The sequence below is a fragment of the Ochlerotatus camptorhynchus genome, unplaced genomic scaffold (assembly GCF_037179485.1).
Source record: "Ochlerotatus camptorhynchus isolate MF236.1 unplaced genomic scaffold, CSIRO-AGI_Acam_v1.1 ptg000840l, whole genome shotgun sequence".
Lineage (NCBI taxonomy): Eukaryota > Metazoa > Arthropoda > Insecta > Diptera > Culicidae > Ochlerotatus > Ochlerotatus camptorhynchus.
The window spans coordinates 492,249-504,825 of record NW_027041300.1 but is presented as its reverse complement, the minus strand read 5'-3'; the positions used below and the strand labels follow the sequence as shown (position 1 = coordinate 504,825).

Sequence of the window (12,577 nt, the reverse complement as noted above, 5' to 3'; positions counted from 1 at the left end):
CCTAATGTTGTATTTCAACAAGATGGGGCTCCGTGCCACACCTCGAACCGCACTCAGAAGTGGTTGCAGGAACATATTCTGTTCTGTGCGAAGGATATGTGGCCGCCATCCACCCCGATCTTAATCCACTGGATTGCTCAATATGGCGTGTCATGAAGGCCAAGGCCTGTTCTAAACGCCACCCGAGTACAGCAAGCCTCAGGCAAACATTGACCCGTACCTGGAGAGAAATGGATCCAGACTACAGTATTAGAACCTTGAAAAAAACAATTTTCGGGTTTTTCGCCTGTTTGAAAAAACGCTCAAACCATAACTTTTGAAATGTATTTCCGATATAGCCATTGCAAATTCACTTATTGCTTATGATGTTTTCTGATTATATACTCATTCAAAGTTTTATATTTCAATAACTAAATTGTCTGAGTTTCACGCATTTTTTTTTACATTCATCGAGAATTATCAAAGTAACCCCAAATCAAGATACTGATGTTTGGTTACAACACTTAAAAATAGTTTAAATTCGTTAATTTTCGTTAAACATAATACTAATGAGTTTACTCTAGGATCCTTAGTACTTGTTTAAAAAAAATAAAATTTGAAAAACATTCATTGCTGTACAAAATATTTAGAATATATTTTAAAAAACTTTAAATATTACCCCGTTTTACGGTACCACAAAACTTTTACAGCGCTTACATACTCTCCTTCGTTAAAAATATCAACAGATCAACATTTTGTCACACATTTTTGCCAAATAACTTTCGAAATATTTATACTGAAGCACAATGATTTGTAAATTGGTCAAATAGAAAAAAAAAAAACTAAAACGAACCAGCCCCAGGCTGAAAGCCTCCTTAATAAAGATAAATCAATCAATTATTCGCGATTCGCAATAAAAGCACGTTGGAAAAATGCATTTAATGAGAATCCGGTTTACATCATCGGTATTTTTGAGGCCATACTGGATTCATAGGTTATTCGTGTTATGTTGGCTTGATGATATTTGATCACGGATGCAATAGTATTAAATCCAGCACGATCGACGAGTTTCTATAAACATAGCAAAATATTCGAACGTCAAGTAAAAGTTGGATCAATATATGAAAAGGGCATATGTAATAAATAAGCATTTCCCCGCCAAATGAAGAATCGATCAGTCGTGACCTTCTTCGATTTTCATGAAACATTATATAATTGTTTGAAATGGAAAATAATTCACGTTTTTGCTACGATTCGGCCATTTTTTTCAATAAATTTAAAATAGTATAACACCATTTCAATAAATCATTGCAAAGAAATGTGAGTTCTAATTGAAACGACGTTTAATACAAAGTTGTAGGAAAAATGGTCTTTGTATAAAAATTTTACATATTCAAGGAAATATAAAATTGAGAAAAAAGGGCTAAAATACAAATTACAAAAAATATCCCTCTTCAAAATTATTCGAATACTTTTCATTATAATTTTCATTGAATATGCTAACTTTTCTGAAATCTTCAAGTTGGACTGTTTAAATAAGTCAAAAATCAAAAACATTAACCCTCGATTTATTTAAAATTTTAACATTGTGTGCCAAATATAACCGTTGAAAAAAGTTGATTTCAGCTATTTGAGAGATTTTAATAGTGCACAATTTGAATATTTCACAAAGTTTAACAGTTTTCATATACGTTTTGAGTGGTATGCAAAGTGTTTTTCAGTTTTAGATTTTTTAAATTTTTTTTTTTTTTATGTTTCTGCGGAAAACAGCTATTTTTTAAACGTGTAATTTTTATCCCCGCACACTTAACATTTACCTACAAATTTGCCTTAGACGTCATTTAGCTACGTTACCGTGCTATGATTTATTGAAAAATATCAAACATGTCATCATGTTTTTTTTTTATTTAAAATGACCGAATTTTATCACAAATAAACATTTCCATGACAAAAAATTGTGCATAGTTTCATCCAAATCGGGGAGGTCGAGATATAAATGAAATGTTTGTTTGCCCTAACCCTGTTGTAAACCATAACCTTGAACGTTGGTTTCTCCCGGATTAAGTCTCAAATTGGCAAACCGATAGCAGAATCTGGTTGTTCTATAAGATAGTTATGTTGGGTTGGTGTGTTGTAAATACTTGAGCAATCGATGTTTAAAGTCATTGCTTACATTTGGCTCATAGTCCTTTTGCACATGTTGGATTTTTGAATAAATGATCGAGAGGGAAGGCCTTCGTCTATTTGTTTTTTAATAGTTATACAAAAGGAATGAGCTGTATTACAAATTAAAGTGAATGAGCGATGACCTATTTGTCTTCTGGAACCGTTGCATGTGTCCACTTACCTAAATAGTCAATGCACATTACTTCAAGTCTTTAAAGAGTTCACCTTAACAACTGAAGAATTTAAACTTGATCCCTTAGTGTTCGAATAGATTAGAATATCTCTACATGTAGCTGCTGCGATATGTAACTCATCTTCTTCTTGTTGTTTATGTAAGAGTTGATCATTTGTTGCCATACATTGTAACATTGAATTAATTTGTCATAACTGGAACTTTCCAAAACGCATTTTTGAAAACAAAAATCGCTTTTAGACATGAGCATCCTAATGATAGGCTAAAATGTAATTATTCATATGGATCGAGTAAAACTGGAGCACACAGTAGTATCTACGTCATTTGATAAAGCATGGTTCCAGTTAATATTCCAATTATTAAATGAAACTTTAGTAAAAACTTTTTATTTAAGCTTTTATTAAGAATACGTCATTCTAGTGTACCGTCAACATAAGAACATATGATGGGTAAGGGATCACTGAGTTGATATTGGAGGAACATTTAACGCATGGAAATGTTTAGATGTAGAACAGCAAATCTAAGAAAAACCAATTGAGAAGCAACCATCACAGTTCCCACACCAAAAAGTTCCCATGATCCCATGAATAGATTTCCACACGTAGAACATCGACTTATGGAGAATCAATTTAACCAAATAAAAGTGATGTGTAATATTGTGAAAAAAATTGAATTTGAAAAAATCCGATGCATCCTATTTCTTACTGAATTGCCAAAAACATCCACACTTGTTTCCACGCCACCAAACTCAGTGTTTAAATGAATTATGAAAAGAAAAGTCCGAAGCTCGCCAGAAAGCAATTCCCAAAAGAAAGAAACTGGAGAGAAACGGATGGATAGCGATGTGAAACCATTATTTCCTAATTGAAATAATTTTTCCTTCAAAAGTTCCGCTACACGCTTGCATCTTCCCTTTGCTATATCTGTTGTTCTACCTCGACCCTCCTCTCAGGGACCGAGCTCGCGCTACTGCGATTAGACTACACACAAATATTTATAAAATTGTTAGTTTCTTACCTACAGTTTTCCTTTCAATAGAAAAAGTTTCACTGGAAAATGAACGAATTGATCAAAAACATACCGTACTTATGAAGAAAAACTTCCGCTAAGTTGTTTGTGTTTCTTGGTTTGCTGATTTAACAGCCTTTGCCTATTTAGCAGACGACTTTGAGTGTGAGGCTTCATAGCACTCCTTGGACTTCATAAAGTAGGTCAGGATGTCAATTGGCAACGGGAACACAATGGTGGAGTTCTTCTCCGCCGAGATGGTGTTCAACGTCTGGAGGTAGCGCAGCTGAAGGGCAGCCGGTGAATCACCAATCACTTCGGAGGCTTCACGCAAGGCACGGGATGCCTTCTGTTCACCCTCGGCGGCAATAACCTTGGCGCGTGCCTCACGGGCGGCTTCAGCTTCGGCAGCCATGGCACGTTGCAACTGGACGGGCAGACGGACGTCCTTGCTGTTATGGGCGGGATAATCCGAATTGATACAATCAAAAAGCATGTATTTCTTCAACTAAAATACTCACATTTCCACTCGTTCCACCTTGATGCCCCAGGCCTCGGTCGCTTCGTCCAACGAGAGCTGCATACTGCCGGAGATTGTCATTCGTTCGCTGAGGATTTCGTGCAGATGCCGGGTACCCATCGTGTTGCGAAGCGTCGTCTGAGCCAGCAGTCGGGTCGAGTGATGAGCATTTTCCACGTTGGCAATCGAGACGGTTGCGTTCGAGACACGATAGTACACAACGGCATCCACCGACACCGTCACGCTGTCCTTCGTAAGTACCTGCATTTAAGTTGAAACGGAAAAGGGAAAACGTTACGAAAGCATTTCTTCCACCGATGTTTGATGAGTTTTTTGTGATGTGCGAGCTTACTTCTTGCGGTGGGACGTCATATGTGCGGGTACGCAAGTCAACACGTCCGTAGGCGTCAATGCATGGTAGGATAAAGAAAATTCCTGTGAAATAGTGTGAAAACAGTGAAAATTAGGATTAGCCAAATTAGGTTCCCTAAGTTCAGCGTGGAAAGGACGAATGTCTGACCTGGGCCTTTCGCACCGCCTTGCACCAAGCGACCAAGGCGGAATATTACGGCTCGCTCGTACTCTTGGACAACCTGAAAATGATGAGAAAAATATAGATAATGTAACCAGTGGAAATTTTTCTGGAGATCGTTTGTTTTAGAAACATCACTTGAGGGGGTTAGAAGTCAAGGGGTGTAAGTGACTTTGATCGATTCTCCTCATCGACTTTCTTTTTCGTGCTTAATTCAGCTGCAAACACATTCCTTGATTCGAGTTCCATTCTGGATGCTGGACGTCCTGTATAAAACTATGTGGCAGAACTAGCGCAAAATCTGTTTATAAAGCTGTGGCTATCAAAAGAGAAAGTAGATGTAGAGAATCGATCAAGTCATTTACACCCCTTTCCTTCTAACCCCCTCACTTGAATGTATAAGACATTGGCAGTTAAAAAAGGTAAGTTGACTTTTCGTGAATTGACTACAACACGCAAAACAAATTTCTCTTACATCCAATGTATGGTTTGATTTATTACATCCTCTGCATATGTGTCATACAACAAATGTAACAGCATCGCGATCGGTTGTTGTTTTACGTGCTTCTGATTTTGTTGTTCTCTTTTTGAGTGTAAATATCGGATTTAAATAGTTAATTTAGTAATACATGATAGTTTTGCACCTAAGAAATCACAGGACGCTGAGGATTTGGAGTTTTTCTTAGACTGATGAACACGTCGAGGAACCAGCTAGTAGCGAATTCGTTTATTATTCAGTTCCAACGTGGATTGGGTATCAAAATTGGGTCTGCTTGTTTTCTGACAAACGTCAGTTTGCTCGCTTGTTTTCAAAACCTAGCTCAGACTGAGGTTCGCACTGACAAAAAGTTCGGTTTCGCACTGTATCTGTTCGTGCAGGCGACTACTACCAACCGGTGGAAACTAACGATTTTAAATTGGCTCACTACTTGACTAGCCTATTGGTCCTAAGCAAATCGATTAACGTACCCCATTCTAGTCGAAATTCTAGTACTACACTATGTTTGTTTTGATTCGCTATGAAAGTTTGACAGATAAAATAAGGGGTTCATAGATTTTCCTATGTTTCGAGGGGTGCATCGATTAGCTTGGGACCGAAGAGAGCTAAAAAGTTGAGCACGTTTCTTCGAGACCATCTGGTCTTAGAGTTATGTCTATGCTACTACTGCCTCTACCCTTAACATAAAGTAGCTTCTGTAGCTACCCATAGATGTCACCACTTGTCCCCGTATCATTGTCATTGCTTGTTTTGTAGTTTCCTTGTTATGTTACAATAAATAAACGTTTTTAGGTCACATACTTCCGCCATGGCAGGACGGTCAAATAATCGTTCTCGTTTCAATTAGAATCGGTGCATAATGAGTCACGCAGAGTGCAGAGTGAAGCCAAGTTTACCTATTGAACTGTCAAACCGGCTGCCTATCGTGCAAAGTAAACAAACATTACGATGCAATGAAAGGTCCACGAAAGGTATTGCAATAAAATTTAAAATATAATCGAGGAAATGATCATAAACACGCAGTGAGCATTAAATTGTCATGGGATACGTTGGATAATGATCAGTAATGAGAATTTCTACTATTTTTTGTTAAGATAATTTAACAAAGTGACTGTTCTAATGATTTACTACAGCCGCTATTTTTTCTCGTTAGAAGTCATTTGAAGTAGATGTAGAAGTCCTCTGTTGCCAAGTGAAAAGAAATGGAATCTTTCTAAAATCGTGATACGAGTTCTCTTGGCGTGACTCATTATACACCGACTCTAGTTTCAATATTTCCTTTTATCACACAACTTAAAACTCGGGTCCTATCCGTGCGCGATCAGCATCATATTTCTAACAATATGATTTAATACAATTTATGTCATGTAAGTGCGGGTTTTAGTTTTTCTCAATTTGATCATTTTACAAATTGTTGCGCTTCAGTATAAATATTTCGAAAGTTTTTTGGCAACAATGTATGAGAAAATTTTGATCTGTTTTGTAAAAGCTTTGTGGTACACGCTAATTCAAGGCTATCCAAGTTTGGGTGGAGTCCACCCAGATCGGTCAAGGCTGAGCCTGCCCATGAATAGGTGGACTTTGTTTGGGATGATGACAAATTTGAACAGAAATTTACACTACTTTTCGAACTGTGTATGCCCATATTTGTGTGGGTTTAGTTTTGACCGATCTGAGGGAATTCAAGCCGGGTTGAGTGATTTTTAAATGGCGTGTAGACAAAACTGTTCCCCTCACGGGAGTCTGATAAACTCACTTATACAGTTCTTATACGTTGTGTTTTTTGGGAAAGGTGGTGAAAAGTTTCGGTGGATTTCTGCTACTGTCTTCTTCCAGTTTCGGACATAGGAAAGACTAGTCAGTAGACGATCAATTTGCAAACATGCAAAGTATCACGCCACAAGCAGTAAATGATGTGATGTTTTAGATGGTATTTTTTTTTTAAATTTGGCTTCGGCTAGCTTTTGCTTACTGAATAGAAGATCGTCGGTTTCAGACGTGTTGCCATAGCAAATCCTTCTCAAGAGCAGTTGTTGTTGGCGTCAGTCAGGTTGCCGTCGGGATTGAAATCTATTAACAGCAAGTTGAACAGGAACTTGATCGTTATTGTTTTGTGATTTAAGGAGCTCGGTGGTCTAGTGGCGATCTTTTTTTTTTTTTTTTTTTTTTCTTTTATTTACAAGGCTTTCAGCCATTGGCTGGTTCACCTTGGGAACTCCAGAAGGGAGTTCCAAAAGGTTTGTAAGAGCTGCTACAGTGTTTGTATAACCATTAACACCATTAACATAAAACACAAATCAGTATAAACATAAAGGACATATTAAAATAAGAACTGGCGTGGTACATCTGCGTTAATTCAGTTGGACTTCCAATTGGATTGCGGTAAGTTGTCATCAGGGTTCAGGGTTGAAACGTATCGTGTATGCCGGTAGTTGGAGCTAGTCATTGAGGGTTGCGTGGGTCGAGTAGTTTAAATCATATTGAAGAGTCCGGTTTCCTTCAGGAAGATAAACAGCGTAGCAGTCCGAACGGGATCATCGGAGAGGACATCCCGGATGCTGCCGGAAATGTCGTAGCTTCTCCTGGTTCCATCGTATTTCGGGCATATGCAGATGAAGTGCTCGACGGTCTGTGGGATGTGGCAGTGGTCGCATATCCTCCGGAAGGGTCCGTCCCCCTTATAGTTGTGGGAGACGTTTGTGTGGCCGGACCGGAGTCGCGATAAAACAACCTGCTCACGGTGGAGGGGTGGATCCTCCCATCTGCTGGTGTCCCCTTTTATCTTCCGTATAAACAGTATACTTCCGGCGAGCCAGTCCCGGCTCCAGGATTGGTCTACGGTCTTGGTGACCCACTTCTTCAGATCCTGCCCGGGGACCTTCCGGGTATATTTGGTCATACGACGGCCTGATCCGGCGAGATGATCAGCTTCCTCATTCCCTTTTACACCGCAATGTCCAGGCAACCAAATGAATACCGTGTTGGGTGGCGCGTACTCTTGGATGGCCTGTATCCAGGGGTGCCTGCTGGTTGCGGATTCAAGTGCAGTGACTACACTAGCAGAGTCTGTGAAAAGTGCGATTGGCCGTGTATCCGGGGTAGTAACTGCGATAAAAGCTGCGGCTGCCTCGGCGGAAAAAATAGAGCACTCATCCGGGAGCCTATGACACTCCTTTAGGTGGTCACCGGAGATGCCGATGCCCACCCTTTTCTGGGCTACGGAACCGTCCGAGTAACGGATGGCGTATCCAGCGTACGTCCTTCTCTGCAAATCCAATACCGCCTGATTTACCGCAGAGGGATTGGAACCAGCCTTGAAGTGCCGTTTGATGGTGTAAAAATGTGGAACGCTTCACGATTTTGCGTGTCATCCTTGCGCAGGGGCCATGCTAATCTTCTCTGTATCGTTCCAATTTTAGTATATGTCCAGCCGAAGCTAGGACGCCTCTAGTGGCGATCGATTTTCCTTACCGAACAGCATATTTTGGGTTCAATTGCAAGCTCCTTCACATAATAGAGTTTAGTGTAAATCGTGTATATTCCTAATATGAGACAATGCGTATTGAAATTAGGATGGAGGAACAAATACGTTACAGAAGTAATATTTGAGTTTTAGGAAAGACGTGTTTATCAGAAATCTAAAACAAATCTTTGTCCAGTGTAATTTTTATCGTCGTCGCCAGGATCGAAATCTAGCAACAGCTAGTTGAACAGGATTTTTTTTAACTAGTTCGTTTATTTACTAGGCTCAGTCGTGTGTGATACTTTGCGGTGCCAAAAATCAGTAAGGTTTGAATTTACATTTTAAACAGCAGTAGTTCTAGGTTAGTATTGGGTACTAATTACTCGTGGCGGGCTCTAGGTTAATGGGTAACAATTTCGATTGGAAGGAGCTAGGTAGGAAACTGGTTTCTGAAGCCTCCTTTAAATCCTGGCTGGGCAGGGGCAAGTAGCACAGAAACAGAAGGATAATAAGACTGGGACGCAATGGCTGGAAATTGTTTGGAAAGGAGGGGATGGTCACATCAAACTCTAACATCAGACAAACAAAGGAATTCGTAGATCGCCTGCATGTAGGAAAGATCACCATAAGGGTATCCAACAGTCGTGCTCAGGAGGCGTCAATTGGAAATTGGTCGTAATTGTTTTGTGAAATAAGGAGCTACCTCGGTGGCCTAGTGGTGACCAATTTTGCTTACTGAGCAGAAAATCATGGTTTCAATCCCAAGCTCCTTCACGTTATAGAGTTATACGTTAACTCAGCTTTCTTTCATATTAAGATATAAATCGTAATTAAATACTTGGATACTTGAATAATTGATGGACGGGTACGTAACATAAGAAAAAGGGTAAGTGTCGGGAACCCATTGACTGTTTTCGGTTTTGTTGCTAGTGTTAATGGAAACTACTATATGCAATTTACTTAAAGGGTGTCCCACATCAAATTTCATCACGGAAAAAAACGCTGTAGAAAATTACCTAGCAGACCGATCCTTTTCAAACTTTCAGACAATAAACTATAACCCATTAGTAAGCTTTTGGCATATTTATTCCTTTCAACTTCAATACCATAACCGAACGCTCGCACCTTACGCTTAACTCCACTCATTAGGTGCTGTACAACATATGGCTGCAGCTTGTTCTTTACGTAAACCCACTTTTTCTTCATGCCTTCCTCAGATTTGACCCACTTGGGATGCCTGCTCCACAATAACCCAGTATTTTTCGATGGGTCTTAGTTCCGGAGCGTTGGACGGGGGGGGGGCGGTCATGTCCTTGGGTACGAAAGTGACTCCGTTGGCTTCGTACCACTCCAGGACAACATTTGAGAAATGGCACGAATCTAGATCCTACCAGAAGATCGTAGGGCCCTCTTGTTGCTTCAACAAAAGAAGCAGACGCTTCCGTAGACACTCCTTGAGGTAGATCTCCCCGTTTAAGTCCCGGTAGTCACGAACAGTGCACTACGTTTGCCAGCAGATCGCTTGCCAAATTATGTATTTTTTAAAGTTTTTGCTTCCTTACGTCCTCCGGAACATCACACTTGCGCTGGGTAGTGAAGAACAGTAGCCCCGGAAGCTGCCGGAGCTCCGCCTTGACGTAAGGCTTCGTCAGCATCTGTGTACAGTTTCCGGGCCCGTGACATTCCCACCGTATTTTGCCGTTCGTCACGATTTGGAGTCTTCTGCACTTTGTACGTATGCAGTCCCTCTTGGACAGATTCAACTTTTTGGACAAATCCCTGACCGAAGCTTTGGGATTCCGCTTAAACGCTTTCACGACACGCTTGTGATCCTGTTCACTAATAGAACATCTATTCAGACCGCATTTTTCCTTCCGTTCGATGCTCAGAGTTTTGTAGTATCGTTTAATCACACGACTTACCGTTGACTGCACGATTCCGAGTTGTTTTCCGATGAGAGAGGTTGAGTTGTTGAAGATTTTTCAGGTGCTTGCGCAAAATCAATTCACGATGTTGCTTTTCGGGTGACACCGTTTTTTTCCAACTGTCGAAAAACTGACAGCGATAAAAATACAGTGTAAACACAGTGTTAACTACTTCCACCCAAATTTTCAAAAGAAAATACCCCATGGGTAATTTTCTACAGCGTTTTTTCCGTGATTTGATGTGGGACACCATTTAAATTTAGGTTATTGGGCTGAACCCCCAGAATTGAGGGAAAATTACTTAATTTTGGGTAGTTTTCCATTTCCGTGTAGAGGTCTTTAGGTATGGGTTAGCTCTCACCGACTCACAGTGGCACGAATATGAATAAAGACGGTCAAAAATATTTTCTACCCTTTTTCGACGTTTTAGAGACTGGCTGTCTTGGGAGAAGTTGCTCAAAATTATATCTCGCATCTTTTGAAATACACACCTGAATAATCTTTAAGCTAGTATTACACATCCAAATTCTAACTTTTTCCAGTTACGAGATAATGGTTCCATGTCTTCCACAAAGTTGCAGAGCAGTTGATTTTATGAACATTTGCCAAAGACACCAAATTTCTACATCATAACTCTGTAGAGCTATAATAGATTTTCTCTTAAGACTACCTTAATATTGGTTTTTTGAGTTAATTAGTGCTTTTTTCAAATTTGATCAATTTATCATGTTCTAAAAAATTGTTGGCATCATTAAAATATACAACTTTGCTGAATACACCAATGCTTTTCATTGACATCTATGTGATATACAGCCCATCAAGCGTTTTTGTGACGTCATATTCAACGGCTCGAAAAGAGGGTGGGCGGGCCCTGGCGGGGTCTAAAACTGGCTGTATTTTGAAGATTACCTTATAAAATAGTACTTCTGAAAATTTCAGCGTTGGGTACTGAGGGGTACCTAGTCAAATCTCGATTCGAAAATGTCAATATTATATACAGCCCATCGGACGGTTTTGTGACGCCATATTGAACGGCCCGAAAATATGGGAGGCGGCCCCTGGCAGGGTTTAAAACCGATTGAATTTCGAAGATTACATTATAAAATAGTACTCCTGAAAAGTTCAGCGTTGGGTATTGAGTTATGAATCAATGATTTTAACCTACACGTGTTTGAACTTGCAAATTATTCAAATTATTAAGCTTAATCTGGAGATGTATTTAATGGGTTTGTTCTTAATTTGTTTGTTATTCAGTGTACCTACCGACCCCTAGGCTATTAGCGTATTGACAGATGTATTTAACATGATCCGCGCATTCGGGTTCGCTGTTCTGGGTGTAGGAAAGGTAAATTAATAATTCTGTTTGGCAAGGCTATGGTAGAAGTGAACGCTACTGATGTGAGTGCATTTGCATGATATGCATTTTTCTGTCTTATCGACAAATCAATTCTTACAGTGGCGTAAATGGTTTTAGCTGCATGCGACAGTTCAGTTGAAAGCCAGATCCGTAAATCTTTTCTAGGAAATTTAATGGACTCGTCGTTAGGATAGTCTCAAGTTTGACGTGTAGTCTCCCTCGTGGAGTGACGCTTAGGCCACACGGATTTAGAGACTTATTGATCTCAAATACAAAAGAAGTGCTCAGAGGGAATACATTTTTTCTGCCTTTATCCGTAGGATGAAGAAAACCCAATGACGTTTCAATGCGTTAGAACGGAATGAAAACTCGTTGAGCGAATCAAGAATCAGTGTAAGATTTTTAACAATATCTCAACAATTTCTTACTCTTTATCAAATCGAATGGTAGGTATGGAAAGGTAAATAAATTGGGAAGTCATCTTTAGTAGAATCATTGAATGTTTGTTCATATCTGTTCGAAAAAGAGAGGTTAAGTGCGGGCTGTTCTTAGTAGGATGGCAATTTAATATAACACCCTAGCTTAGAAGAAAAGGAGTTAAATTTAACACAAATTTGATAACATTTATATTAGCAATTGCTGCATAACTACGTATCATCTAATCAGAGTGAAAAACATTCCAACCAACAATTTCTTTAAAAAAAAACTTGTCCATCGACGGCTCTCTGGATAAACCATTCACAATTATGGAATTCTCTTTAAATCTTGATACTCATCGAGTAGCGATGTGATTAAAAAAATCTTATGATAAATCCCCCAGATATCACAAAAAGACGGTTACTACACTTATTAATTTCCTTATTAGAAAATTTCATTGTTGGTACCACCGGAACAAGTAATAACTGTCAAAAAACCTGGAAAACGAGCGTCACAGT

General features: G+C 39.4%; 1 protein-coding gene and 1 non-coding gene across 5 annotated transcripts in view; both read right to left on the bottom strand.

Annotated features, from left to right (window-relative positions):
• LOC135715273 (band 7 protein AGAP004871) overlaps positions 1-12,577 on the bottom strand; it is a 609,777-nt gene that overhangs the window by 304,878 nt on the left and 292,322 nt on the right. For 3 of the 4 annotated variants that reach the window (XM_065238608.1, XM_065238609.1, XM_065238610.1), the window contains 4 exons: positions 4,387-4,459; positions 4,219-4,301; positions 3,868-4,127; positions 1,411-3,798 (listed from right to left, as the gene is read on the bottom strand). In XM_065238608.1, the coding sequence (XP_065094680.1) occupies positions 3,489-3,798; positions 3,868-4,127; positions 4,219-4,301; positions 4,387-4,459 (726 nt within the window). In that variant the 3' untranslated portion in view covers positions 1,411-3,488. Of the gene's footprint in view, positions 1-1,410; positions 3,799-3,867; positions 4,128-4,218; positions 4,302-4,386; positions 4,460-12,577 lie in introns of those variants that run through there. The other variant, XR_010519024.1, reaches the window with a different exon arrangement.
• On the bottom strand, positions 8,234-8,340 carry LOC135715276 (U6 spliceosomal RNA). The gene has a single exon (XR_010519025.1). It is a non-coding gene; the product is annotated as a U6 spliceosomal RNA (small nuclear RNA).